Source organism: Hyla sarda, chromosome 1 (assembly GCF_029499605.1).
Source record: "Hyla sarda isolate aHylSar1 chromosome 1, aHylSar1.hap1, whole genome shotgun sequence".
Taxonomy (NCBI): Eukaryota; Metazoa; Chordata; class Amphibia; order Anura; family Hylidae; genus Hyla; species Hyla sarda.
Genome location: NC_079189.1, coordinates 39,736,272 through 39,751,327, shown reverse-complemented (window position 1 = coordinate 39,751,327; position 15,056 = coordinate 39,736,272). Strand labels below are relative to the sequence as shown.

General features: G+C 46.1%; 1 protein-coding gene across 8 annotated transcripts in view; it reads left to right on the top strand.

Moving 5' to 3' along the window:
* The first annotated feature begins 4,357 nt into the window (after window positions 1-4,357).
* The window catches only part of RMND5A (required for meiotic nuclear division 5 homolog A), a 49,592-nt gene continuing 38,893 nt past the window's right edge, over window positions 4,358-15,056 (top strand). For 2 of the 8 annotated variants that reach the window (XM_056554281.1, XM_056554276.1), the window contains exon 1: window positions 4,358-4,391. In XM_056554281.1, the coding sequence (XP_056410256.1) occupies window positions 4,373-4,391 (19 nt within the window). In that variant the 5' untranslated portion in view covers window positions 4,358-4,372. Of the gene's footprint in view, window positions 4,392-5,277; window positions 5,438-5,557; window positions 6,076-15,056 lie in introns of those variants that run through there. The other 6 variants (XM_056554272.1, XM_056554275.1, XM_056554235.1 and 3 more) reach the window with 5 other exon arrangements.

The window sequence follows — 15,056 nt, the reverse complement described above, 5'->3', positions numbered from 1 at the left end:
GCTGGATAGTTGAAGAAGACTTTATATTTGTGATCCCCAACCGGCTGCAAGAAAACTCCCCCAATATCAAGACAGATGCTCCTGTTGTCATTGCATGATGGGAGTTATAGTTTTGCTCAACATGGTTGAGATGCATTAATCTGTGGCCGACTACCTACTACCTACTTACCTAGCTAATACAGGGGCCTACCCACTACCTACTTACCTAGCTAATACAGGGGCCTACCCACTACCTACTTACCTACCTAATACAGGGGCCTACCCACTACCTACTTACCTACCTAATACAGGGGCCTACCCACTACCTACTTACCTAGCTAATACAGGGGCCTACCCACTACCTACTTACCTAGCTAATACAGTAGGCCACCCACTAATAGCTTCTATCTACTACCTGCATAGCTAATATGGGGGCCTGTCTACTGCCTGCATAGCTAATATGGGGGTCTATCTACTACCTACATAGCTAATATGGGGGTCTATCTACTACATACATAGCTAATATGGGGGTCTATCTACTACCAGCATAGCTAATATGGGGGCCTGTCTACTGCCTGCATAGCTAATATGGGGGTCTATCTACTACATACATAGCTAATATGGGGGTCTATCTACTACATACATAGCTAATATGGGGGTCTATCTACTACCTACATAGCTAATATGGGGGTCTATCTACTACCTACATAGCTAATATGGGGGTCTATCTACTACATACATAGCTAATATGGGGGTCTATCTACTACCAGCATAGCTAATATGGGGGTCTATCTACTACCAGCATAGCTAATATGGGGGTCTATCTACTACCTACATAGCTAATATGGGGGTCTATCTACTACCAGCATAGCTAATATGGGGGTCTATCTACTACCAGCATAGCTAATATGGGGGTCTATCTACTACCAGCATAGCTAATATGGGGGTTTATCTACTACCTACATAGCTAATATGGGGGTCTATCTACTACCTACATAGCTAATATGAGGGTCTATCTACTACCAGCATAGCTAATATGGGGGTCTATCTACTACCTACATAGCTAATATGGGGGTCTATCTACTACCAGCATAGTTAATATGGGGGTCTATCTACTACCTACATAGCTAATATGGGGGTCTATCTACTACCTACATAGCTAATATGGGGGTCTATCTACTACCTACATAGCTAATATGAGGGTCTATCTACTACCTACATAGCTAATATGAGGGTCTATCTACTACCTACATAGCTAATATGGGGGTCTATCTACTACCAGCATAGCTAATATGGGGGTCTATCTACTACCAGCATAGCTAATATGGGGGGTCTACTACCTACATAGCTAATATGGGGGTTTATCTACTACCTACATAGCTAATATGGGGGTCTATCTACTACCTACATAGGTAATATGGGGGTCTATCTACTACCAGCATAGCTAATATGGGGGTCTATCTACTACCTACATAGCTAATATGGGGGTCTATCTACTACATGCATAGCTAATATGGGGGTCTATCTACTACCTACATAGCTAATATGGGGGTCTATCTACTACCTACATAGCTAATATGGGGGTCTATCTACTACCTACATAGCTAATATGGGGGTCTACCTACTACCTACATAGCTAATATGGGGGTCTATCTACTACCTACATAGCTAATATGGGGGCCTATCTACTACCTACATAGCTAATATGGGGGTCTATCTACTACATACATAGCTAATATGGGGGTCTATCTACTACCTACATAGCTAATATGGGGGTCTATCTACTACCTACATAGCTAATATGGGGGTCTATCTACTACATACATAGCTAATATGGGGGTCTATCTACTACCTACATAGCTAATATGGGGGCCTATCTACTACCTGCATAGCTAATATGGGGGTCTATCTACTACCTGCATAGCTAATATGGGGGTCTATCTACTACCTACATAGCTAATATGGGGGTCTATCTACTACCTACATAGCTAATATGGGGGTCTATCTACTACCTACATAGCTAATATGGGGGCCTATCTACTACCTGCATAGCTAATATGGGGGTCTATCTACTACCTGCATAGCTAATATGGGGGTCTATCTACTACCTACATAGCTAATATGGGGGTCTATCTACTACCTACATAGCTAATATGGGGGTCTATCTACTACCTACATAGGTAATATGGGGGTCTATATATTACCTGCATAGCTAATATGGGGGTCTATCTACTACCTACATAGCTAATATGGGGGTCTATCTACTACCTACATAGGTAATATGGGGGTCTATCTACTACCTGCATAGCTAATATGGGGGTCTATCTACTACCTACATAGTTAATATGGGGGTCTATCTACTACCTACATAGGTAATATGGGGGTCTATCTACTGCCTGCATAGCTAATATGGGGGTCTATCTACTACCTACATAGCTAATATGGGGGTCTATCTACTACCTACATAGGTAATATGGGGGTCTATCTACTACCTACATAGCTAATATGGGGGTCTATCTACTACCAGCATAGCTAATATGGGGTCTATCTACTACCAGCATAGCTAATATGGGGGTTTATCTACTACCTACATAGCTAATATGGGGGTCTATCTACTGCCTGCATAGCTAATATGAGGGTCTATCTACTACCTACATAGCTAATATGGGGGTCTGTCTACTACCAGCATAGCTAATATGGGGGTCTATCTACTACCTACATAGGTAATATGGGGGTCTATCTACTACCTACATAGGTAATATGGGGGTCTATCTACTACCTACATAGTTAATATGGGGGTCTATCTACTACCAGCATAGCTAATATGGGGGTCTATCTACTACCTACATAGCTAATATGGGGGTCTGTTTACTACCAGCATAGCTAATATGGGGGTCTATCTACTACCTACATAGCTAATATGGGGGTCTATCTACTGCCTGCATAGCTAATATGAGGGTCTATCTACTACCTACATAGCTAATATGGGGGTCTGTCTACTACCAGCATAGCTAATATGGGGGTCTATCTACTACCTACATAGGTAATATGGGGGTCTATCTACTACCTACATAGGTAATATGGGGGTCTATCTACTACCTACATAGTTAATATGGGGGTCTATCTACTACCAGCATAGCTAATATGGGGGTCTATCTACTACCTACATAGCTAATATGGGGGTCTATCTACTACCTACATAGCTAATATGGGGGTCTATCTACTACATACATAGCTAATATGGGGGGTCTACCTACTACCTACATAGCTAATATGGGGGTCTACCTACTACCTACATAGCTAATAAGGGGGTCTGCCTACTACCTACATAGCTAATATGGGGGACTACCTACTACCTACATAGCTAATATGGAGGTCTACCTACTACCTACATAGCTAATATGGGGGTCTACCTACTACCTACATAGCTAATATGGGGGTCTTGTTACTACCTACATAGTTAATATGGGGGTCTATCTACTACCTACATAGCTAATATGGGGGTTTACCTACAGGGTGCCGCTAGTAGTCGGGTTAACCTATAGGGGCAGCTATCTGAGGTGTTTACCTACAGGGGGCAGCTACCTGAGAAGTTTACCTACATGGGGCAGCTATCTCTGGGGAGCATTACCTATTCTGGGCACCTATGTGATGGGGGACACTACCTGAAGGGACCTATCTACCTACTGGAGCAACCTAACTAATGGGGGGGGGGGGGGGGGGCGCAAGACACCTACCTTCTCCTCCCCAAAACACTTATCTCCCTACTTTACTGTGTGGGACACCAAGAGGGGATTATATTACTGTTTGGGGTTCTATAAGTGCTGGATAGTGTTGCTCGCGAATATTCGCAATTCGAATATTATTCGCGAATATCGCATATTCGCGAATTCGCGAATTTCGCGAATATAGCGCTATATATTCGTAATTACGAATATTCGTTTTTTTTTTTATTTTATTTTTTTTTCTTCACAGTACACATCACAGTGATCGCCCCTCTCTGCTTCCAGCTTGTGTGGTGTAAAGAAGGCTGTAATACTACTGTGTGAGACTGGCGTGCTAAAATTCGCATATGCGAACATTCGCATATGCTACTTTTCGCATATGCGAATGTTCACGTGTGTTAATCTTGCATATGCTAATATTCACATATGTTAATTTTCGCATACGCGAATATTCGCATATGCGAAAATAAAACGAATATAACGAATATGCGAATATTCGCGAATATAAGCCGAATATTCGTCCATATATTCGCGAATATTCGCGAATTCGAATATGGCCTATGCCGCTCAACACTAATGCTGGAGAAGTGCTGAGCCCAAAATGTTTATCTGGTTCTGCAGAGACGAGTCATGGCTGCAAGAAATCGTCATGAAGGTCTGGGGGCTAGATGGTGAAGAATAAAGAAGGTGAACAATGACTCAGATCTAATAAAAATCATCACTGGATAACTGCACTGTAATCACTTATATGGTCTGTGGTGTTAATGATATCTGTTATGACGTGGCAGTATTATATAAGCATTATGTAGGGGCACCAGTGGATATAAATGCACTGTAATCACTTGTATGGTCTGTGGTGTAAATGATATCTGTTATGATGTGGCAATATTATATAAGCATTATGTAGGGGCATCAGTGGATATAAATGCACTGTAATCACTTATATGGTCTGTCATGGTAATGGTGGTTGTTGTTCTCGGTCTGTCAGTATGAGAGGTCCTCCTAATCTCATTTGACAGGCTGACAACATTGTTGTTGCAAAAGAGGTATTCCGCTTGGACCCCCACAGATCACCAGAATGGCGAAAAAAAAAGTCTGTCTTCTGAATGGGCGCAAGGTGTTGGCCATTATGGTTTTCACCAGATAATGATAACAAAGGAAAAAATCACATTGAAGCTTTAACCAAAATTAGAGAAAAACACCTACAACACATAAAATAAATTAATATATAATAAATATATCATTAATAATATGAAAATATTAAAAAATAAAGTGGGATATGCCAACAAGTGTTTGTAGACCACACAAAAAGTACAATAATATTTGACTTTATAAGCTTGTTTATTCCTGTTCGTTTTTTTCCATTTATACTAGCACTCGCAATAAAGTGTAATTAAAACGTCGCCCCCAAACTCTGACTCCCCCCCTTTTCAGAATGGTTTTGTCCTACTTAAAATTAACAGGGTTCTTAAAGAGTTAACGAGCTTTCCCGAGCAGCCAATCAGATCGCAGCTAGGCATCAAGCGCCGTGACGTGCTGACGTCAGGGTGGCAGCTTCCGAAGCCCCGCCCAGCAACAACAGCCGAGACCCGGATGTTAAAAAAAAAAAAAAAAAAAATGTATATAACTAGAAGGATGCAATCATAACTACGGGCAGGGGGAAGTAGAGCTGACGTCATCAGATGGAATGGTCCATTAGTTGATGTCGCGGAAAGGGGGAGTTTGCGTAGGAGGTGTTTACTATTACCAAAATAAATAAGAAACGTATTATTTTTACAGTTACCGGACACGTCATGTTGACTGTTTTAATGGTGACCTGACAAAACAGGCGATATTATGTAGGATGTCTGGGAGAATTCAAGTTGACAGTTATTAAGAACCTCCCTATAGTTCGCAGTGGTTCGGTCCCGGTAAAAAACAGGTCACACGATGAGCTCCGTTAAAAAACAAAAACAAGCGGCGCTGACGTAGAGCTCCCGGGTGTGTAGGTGGTCAGCCCGGTTAAAGCGAGACGATTCGGTTGTGACTTGTCGTCATCCCGCCGGTCGGTGGCCTGATTCGGCCGGTTGTCGTCCGTCCTTCTCCCGGTCGCATTGGCGGGGGCCGCTCCGGCCCGGGCTGAGGAGCTGCTTCTGCTGCTGTCCGAGGAAGAGGAGGCCCCGGGGCCGCCCCCCCCGCCGCCCCGTTCTAGCGGGCCCCCCGGCTCCTTCCTCAGGCCTCAGCGGGGACATGGATCAGTGTGTGACGGTGGAGCGGGAGCTGGAGAAGGTGCTGCAGAAGTTCGGGGGGTACGGGCAGCACTGCGAGCGGAGCCTAGAGGAGCTGATCGAGTATGCGGGCGGCCTACGGAGGGAGATCGTACAGGCAGCCGGTAAGAGACCCACCGGCGTTCCTCCAGCTGTTGCCAAACTACAACTCCCAGCATGCCCGGACAGCCTTCGGCTGTCCGGGCATGCTGGGAGTTGTAGTTTGGCAACTGCTGGAGGCACGACACTTGATATATAGATATTAGAGATGAGCGAACTTACAGTAAATTCGATTCGTCGCGAACTTCTCGGCTCGGCAGTTGATGGCTTATCCTGCATAAATTAGTTCAGTTTTCCGGTGCTCCGGTGGGCTGGAAAAGGTGGATACAGTCCTAGGAGACTCTTTCCTAGGAATGTATCCACCTTTTCCAGCCCACGGGAGCACCGGAAAGCTGAACTAATTTACGCAGGAAAAGTCATCAACTGCCGAGCCGAGAAGTTCGTGACGAATGGAATTTACTGTAAGTTCGCTCATCTCTAATAGATATGTTCACACTGACACTAATTGGAATCCACGCCGGAAAATAACACTCAGAAATGGCGCTTTGTTTTTTGCTTTTTTGGGAAACCGCTATGGACACGACACATGTCCTAACGCCGCAATGTCAGCCCCCGGAATCCGCCGTCTGAACGTGCTCAGACTGAGGAATCTGTGGACGATATTATTAGGGAACGTTCACACTGACAAATATGTGCGAGGAATTTGCGCTGAACAAATCCGCTCAGAAATTATTATTATTTTTTTTTTCCTGCACAAAATCCGCGTGGAATTCCGCACAGAAATCAGTCTGGCGTTCAGCGCGGCATAGGAGACATTGTAAAAAAAAAAATTATTGGCGGGAATTCCTCTCCAAACCCTCAGTGTGAACATACCCTTAGGGCTACCAGCGCCGACTGATCCCGCTCGGGCGTGCGTTGCCGTCAATGGAGACAGCGCGTGTCCGAGTGCCGGCTGATTGAGTCGTAAATTCTGCCGACTGAATAGGCCGTAAGCGCTAGTTCACACTAACGGAACCCCGTTCATTTTTATGGGAGCGCCGGAGATGGCCGAAGTCAGCACTCGGCTCTCTTTGGCGCTCCCATGGAGAATGTCTGTAGCAGGAGAGAGCCGGGGCCTGTTGAAGGAGTACTATGGCCCCTTTTTTATTTATTAATTTTTTTAAATTAACCCTCCATGCCCGTGCTGCAAAATGAAACAAAACAAACTTTAACTCACCTGCCTACGGTCCCCCGTTTTCCGGTCCCTGTCTTCTTCCGCTTCCTGCGGGTCGGTGAGTCGCGCTGCTCTCAGTGTATCCCCGGCTGCAGCAATGAGCAGCGCGACTCACCGACCCGCAGGAAGCGGAAGAAGACAGGGACCGGAGAACGGGGGACACCCACATCGGAGCAACGGGGGAACGTAGGCAGGTGAGTTAAAGTTTGTTTCATTTTGCAGCCCGGGCACAGAGGGTTAAAGAAAAAATGCCATAGTACTCCTTTAAGGAAATTGCGGGGGTCCCAATTAGAGATGAGCAAACTTACAGTAAATTCGGTTCATCACGAACTTCTCGCCTCGGCAGTTGATGACTTATCCTGCATAAATTAGTTCAGCTTTCAGGTGCTCCTGTGGGCTGGAAAAGGTGGATACAGTCCTGGGAGACTCTTTCCTAGGAATGTATCCACCTTTTCCAGCCCACCAGAGCACCGGAAAGCTGAACTAATTTATGCAGGAAAAGTCAGCAACCGCCGAGCTGAGAAGTTCGTGACGAATCGAATTTACTGTAAGTTCGCTCAACTCTAGTCCCAATGTTCCCACCGCATTATCAGACACTTATCTCCTATGCGTCGGACGACCCCTTTAAATTCAGACCCCCATTGACTTTAATAGGCACTGTCACTTGAAATACTTTGCAGAGATCAATAGTTCAAGGAAATATAAGAAACATTGTAATAGATCTTATTAGACAAAAATGCTTCTTTCTCCTGTAATCCAACTTCTTACTCCCCCCCCCCCCCCCCCCCTGGGTTCACTCTCCACAGTTTTGAAACGTATACTTTTTAAAAATGTTTTAACATGGGAGTCAATGAGAACCGTATGTGCGTACGGTTCCATCCGGTTTTTGAGGCTGGGCCGCATGGGCCCCTCGCATATAATGCCCCCATCATGCACCCCCCCCCCATCATCCACCAGCAACTCCCCCTCCCCCCATTCCCCCTATCCCTCTGTGGTAATAGAATGAGCTGACGGATGATGGGGGAGCTACTGCTGGGGGGGGGGGGGGGGATGGTGTCGGGGAAGCATTAGGGTAGGCAGCATGTTCCCCACATTAGGTAGCGTTGTGTTGCCCCCCCCCCCCCCAAACACACACAGACACACACACATATACACACTTACCTGTCCTGAGCAGCGCTTCTTCTCTCCGGCGGCAGCCTGATGAGTGACATCACTGACGTCCTCCTGCGTGAGTCTGCAGAGGGATGTCACATGCGCGAAGTCCCTCATCAGATTCAGGCCGGCCGACTGGAGCCGGGGGCGTCTTAGAAAGTGAAGGTAATGGGCTCTATTGGACGGGTGGGGGTGGGGGTTTTGATCGCGGACGCAGATGAAGACTGGGTGTACTGGTGGCAGTGCGGACGCAGATGAAGACTGGGTGTACTGGTGGCAGTGCGGACACAGATGAAGACTGGGTGTACTGGTGGCAGTGCGGACGCAGATGAAGACTGGGTGTACTGGTGGCAGTGCGGACGCAGATGAAGACTGGGTGTACTGGTGGCAGTGCGGACACAGATGAAGACTGGGTGTACTGGTGGCAGTGCGGACGCAGATGAAGACTGGGTGTACTGGTGGCAGTGCGGACGCAGATGAAGACTGGGTGTACTGGTGGCAGTGCGGACGCAGATGAAGACTGGGTGTACTGGTGGCAGTGCGGGCGCAGATGAAGACTGGGTGTACTGGTGGCAGTGCGGACGCAGATGAAGACTGGGTGTACTGGTGGCAGTGCGGACGCAGATGAAGACTGGGTGTACTGGTGGCAGTGCGGACGCAGATGAAGACCGGGTGTACTGGTGGCAGTGTGGACACAGATGAAGACTGGGTGTACTGGTGGCAGTGCGGACGCAGATGAAGACTGGGTGTACTGGTGGCAGTGCGGACGCAGATGAAGACTGGGTGTACTGGTGGCAGTGCGGGCGCAGATGAAGACCGGCCAGACACACACACAGGGGACAGAGATGCGCCCCCATAAAGTCTTGCGGGAAGTCTTCCGGCATTTAGCGCTGCTTGCCCGAAGCAGTGCTAAATGCCTGAAGAAATCGCCTGCCGGGTGCCCGAAACTGCATGTTCCGGGCGTCGAGCAATACAAATTACACATCCCTGGTGCGGGCCGCCAAATTTCGTTCCGCAGGCTGGGAGTTTGGGACCCCTGATGTATGGTGTCAAAAAGTATAACAAAGTAACTTACTATTTTAATGTTATTAACCATAGTGCACAGATCTCTCCATATCAGCTGAGCTGTCTGGCTTGTAGAAATGACATCACACTCAGAGCTCCCATTCCTGCTCCATTCTTCTCAGAACCAGACAATTAATGTAAAGAGGAGTAGCTCATATTTTATTCTCAGATGTAAACTACTGTGACTGAGAGAGGCTTCCTGCTAGTGCTGGGCGATATGACCAAAAATGAGTGTCACTGTATTTTTCTAAAGTATCACGGTATTTCACGGTATTTATTTATTTTTTTTACATTGAGACTTGCACTGAGGTGGCGTAACGGAACTAAATGATCTGAACACTGGGGCAGGGGAGTACCCTTTTAAATAGATGTAACAAACAACCCTACAGCCTCCAGCTGATGCAAAACTACAACTCCCAGCATGTTGGACTATATAGTAGTGTATAGTATAGGTCAATGTTTCCCAACTAGGGGTGCCTCCAGCTGTTGCAAAACTACTACTCCCAGCATGTTGGACTATATAGTAGTGTATAGTATAGGTCAGTGTTTCCCAATTAGGGGTGCCTCCAGCTGTTGCAAAACTACTACTCCAGCATGCCCGGACAGCCGTTGGCTGTCCGTGTATGCTGGGAGTTGTAGTTTTGCAACAGCTGGAGGGCCTCAACAGCTGGAGGGCCTACTGTATAGTATATTATACAGACCCCTGACTCACCTTCCCAGTTGCTGCAGGGACCGTCTGGGGAGGGTGGTCCGGGCCATCCATCCTTCCTGTAGTGGTCCGGCGGCATTCCGGGTGGAGGGTGAACCGCTCCGGGCTGTCCTTCTTCTTCTCCGAGGGTCCTCTTCTCCACTCCGGGCAGGCTCCGGCCTAGTAACGCTGCATAGACGCCGCTACGCAGCGACGCACCTGACGTCACAGCGTAGCGGCGTCTATGCAGCGTTACTAGGCCAGAACCTGCCCGGAGTGGAGAAGAGGACCCCAGAGAAGGACAGCCCGGAGCGGTTCACCCTCCACCCGGAATGCCGCCGGACACTACAGGAAGGATGGATGGCCCAGACCACCCCCATTACGGGTAAGTTTACTTTCTTTTATTGACTCTGAGGGTGGGGGAGGGGCCCGACCCGTATAGCGGTATGGGCAAAATCCATACCATGGGAGGAAAAAAAAAAAACGGTATCCGGTTCATACCGGTATGCCGCCCAGCACTACTTCCTCCTGCCTTAAAATCTGATGAGCAGTAATATGAGCTCCTCTCTTCACATCAATGATCTGGTCCAGAGAGGAGAGGAGAGGAGGGGGGGGGACAGGGATGGAGGCTCTGAGTGTGACATGATGTCATATCTACAGCTCAGCTGATATGGAAAGATCTGTGCAGTACGACTGAAACATTATATTAGTAAGTTGCTTTATTGTACATCTTGACACCATATACAGGTTGTTTCTTTCGTAGGACAAACCTATTATACCGACAGTGAGAAACTCTCCTCTAATCCGCACACGTGAACGTACCCTAAGCGCCAGTTCACACACAGAGGAAATTGAGAAGGAATTCGTGAGGAATTTGATACAAATTCTATGTTAAATTTTTCTAAAATTCTGCCCTGGACTCAGACTCCTATTGACTTCAATGGGATTTTAGAAACTCTGTTCACACTGCAGAATTTCCAACGTGTAAACTAGAGATGAGCGAACTTACAGTAAATTCGATTCGTCACAAACTTCTCGGCTCGGCAGTTGATGACTTATCCTGCGCAAATTAGTTCAGCTTTCCGGTGCTCCGGTGGGCTGGAAAAGGTGGACACATTACTAGGAAAGAGTCTCCTAGGACTGTATCCACCTTTTCCAGCCCACGGGAGCACCGGAAAGCTGAACTAATTTATGCAGTAAAAGTCATCAACTGCCGAGCCGAGAAGTTCGTGACGAATCGAATTTACTGTAAGTTCGCTCATCTCTAGTGTAAACTGATCCGAAACATGTCCATTCTTTCAGCGCAATCTGCATGTAAGATCCCAAGAAGCCAATGGGACTTTGAATTTCAATGCCAAATTCCACTTTAAAATTCTGCGTCAAATAAATATAAAAATTCCTGATCATTTCTTGTTTCATTTTACCATGGGGGGGGGGGGGGGGAATGTTCTTAGAGGAAAATTTCCTCCGTGTGAACATTCCCTAAGATCAATGGGGGTCTGATTCAAGGCAGAATCCAGCACTGAATAATGTATGTTGTCAAATTACTTGTGTGACCCTACTAAGGTCAGGAGAATCCTATACTGTTCCTCCTAGGGGGGGCAGAAAGTTGTCAGGCTTGTCTTTATTGCTTCCTGGACATCGATGTCTGGAGGTGATGACACTGGATAGTCATACAGGGGTCCCTCAACATACGATGGTAATCCGTTCCAAATGGACCATCGTTTGTTGAAACCGTCATATTTTGAGGGATCCGTGCAATGTAAAGTATAGGACAGTGGTCTTCAACCTGCGGACCTCCAGATGTTGCAAAACTACAACACCCAGCATGCCCGGACAGCCAACGGCTGTCCGGGCATGCTGGGAGTTGTAGTTTTGCAACATCTGGAGGTCCGTAGGTTGAAGACCACTGGTATTGGAGGTTATACTCATGTGTCCCCACCGCTCTGGACCGTCACCGCTCGTCACCGCTGCACTGGATGTCGCCTTCCATCGCTGTCGCCGCGTCCCCAGGGTGTCCCCGATGCTCCGGACGTCTCTGCTTCCCCGGCATCCTCGCTCTCCGTCGCCGTCATCAAGTCACTACGCACACCGCTCCTATTGGATGACGGGACGGCGTGCGCGCGATGTGATGACGACGATGGAGAGCGCCGGCGATGGAGGGGATCGTGAAGAGGACGCGCCGGAGCCCCGAGGACAGTTAAGAGACATCACCAGAGCACATGGGGCACCGTAAACGGCTATCCGGTGGCAGCTGAAGCAGTCTGCGCTGCCGGATAGCCGTTTATGCGATGGCCCGACATACAAAAGCATCGTATGTTGATGCTGCCTTCAACATGCGATCCATCGTAGGTCGGGGGGGGGGGGGGGTCGGTTCACTGTAGTCACATGACATTAGTGGACTAGTTAAAGTGTACCTGTCGTCAACAAAAAACATTTTCTATAAGGCTGGGTTCACACCACGTTTTTGCAATACAGTTTTTTTTCAGGTTTTTGATTAAAAAAAAGTAAAAACGGATTCCTCAAAACCTGACTAAACTGTATCAAAACGTGTGTACAAAGTTTTTTATCTGTATACGGTTTGAAAAGTGATGTCCGGTTGCATCCGTTTTTTAAGAAAAAAACCGCATACGTTTTGAACTTTTCACTCCATTATGAATAAAGTTTCACTTGTTTGATTGAAATTCCAAGAAAAAAACTGTGCAAAGTCAAAAACCGTATGGTGAAAACTGGATGGAACCGTACGCACATACAGTTCTGTACGATTCCCATTGACTCCCATGTTAAAAAAAAAAAAAACGTATACAGGTCAAAAACCGTGGTAGGCTACGGTTTTCTGTCCAGAAGAAAAAAAGTAAAGAACCGTGTGGTGTGAAAAACGAAGACAACTGTATGCAATATGGTGCATACAGTTTTGAATGGAAAGTCTATGGGCACGGTTTTCTGTACAGTTGCATACGTTTTTTTTTTTTTTGTGTTTTTTTTTTTTTTTTTTTTAAACTGATCCAAAAAACTATAGAAAATCGTGGTGTGAACCCACCCTAATGTAGATAATACCATTATATGTATATTTTTGTCCCTGCAGCTATTACCTGTGTGTCTCTATGAGGAGACCAAGTACAGGAAGTGAGGGGGGACAAGAGGGGATCTGTGCAATAATAAAAAGCAGGACAATGTGCACTAAGGCTCTATGATCTATGATCTCAGCCCACACATCAGGATGATTGACAAGCCAGGAGTCTACTCAGAGCCCTGCTTGTCCCGCCCTCACTTCCTGTATTTGGACTCCTCATAGAGACACACAGGCAATAGCTGCAGGGACAGCATCTTTTCACCCAAAAATATAGACATTTTTTAATCAATGTATATTACATATACACATATAATAGTATTATCTACATTATATAAAAGGTTTTTGTTTATGACTGGTACATTTTAAACGGGTTATCCAGGGAAAAACTTTATTTAATATATATATATATTCAACTGTCTCCAGAAATTTGAATAGATTTGTAAATTACTTCTATTTAAAAATCTTAATCCTTTCAGTACTTCTGAGCTGCTGAAGTTGAGTTGTTCTTTTCTGTCTAAGTGCTCTCTGATGACACGTGTCTCGGGAACCGCCCAGTTTAGAAGCAAATCCCCATAGCAAACCTCTTCTACTCTGCGCAGTTCCTGAGACAAGCAGAGATGTCAACAGAGAGCACTGTTGCCAGACAGAAAATAACAACTCAACTTCAGCAGCTGATAATTATTGGAAAGTTTAAGATTTTTTAATAGAAGTAATTTACAAATCTGTTTAACTTTCTGGAGCCAGTTGAGATTTTATATATATATATATATATATAATATATACAAAAGTTTTTTTCCTGGACTACCCCTTTAAGCAACTGAATAGTTATTGTCATGTGAAGTTACTAATAGGTCAAAGGGGTATTCAGGCTTTTGCATGAAAATAATCTTGCTGGGTCTCATAAATAAAAAAAAAAAAAAAAAAATAAAAAAAAAAATAAGCCATACTTACCTACCCCTGGTCCCCCGCCTCCTGGTTTTTTCTCTCTTTCTGTTCCCCCAATGTTTTTCTCTTCTTCCTGCTTCTAAGATAAGCGCTCAGTAGAGGACCCGCAGGCTTGGCCGATCAATGTCAGAGATAGGATGCCGAATCGACCATTGATTGATTGATTTGGTTGGGCAGGTCCAGCACCGAGCGCTTGTCTTGAATGAAAAAAGAAGCATTGGTGGAATGGAAGGAGGCAAGTGGGTGCTGTGGGGATCAGGGATAGCTAAGGGTGGGTTCACACTACGTTTTCTCCCATTCGGGAGCGCATACGGCAGGGGGGAGCTAAAACCTCGCGCTCCCGTATGCCTTCGAATGCGCTCCCGTATGTAATTAATTTCAATGAGCCGGCCGGAGTGAAATGTTCGGTCCGGTCGGCTCAATTTTGCGCCGTATACGCTTTTACAACCGGACCTCAAACCATGGTTTACCACAGTTTTAGGTCCGGGGAAAAAGCGCATACGGTGCAAAAATGAGCCGACCGGACCGAACATTTCACTCCGGCCGGCTCATTGAAATGAATGACCTACGGGAGCGCGAGGTTTTAGCTCCCCCCTGCCGTATGGGGAAAACGTGATGTGAACCCATTCGAAGTATGGCTTATTTATTTATTTATTTTTTTTTTGAGAGTTGTATTGTTTGCCATAGCTGAAGACTAGAGATGAGCGAATTTACAGTAAATTCGATTCGTCACAAACTTCTCGGCTCGGCAGTTGATGACTTTATCCTGCATAAATTAGTTCAGTTTTCAGGTGCTCCGGTGGGCTGGAAAAGGTGGAAAGAGTCTCCTAGGACTGTATCCACCTTTTCCAGCCCACCGGAGCACCTGAAAGCTGAACGAATTTATGCAGGAAAAGTCATCAACTGCCGA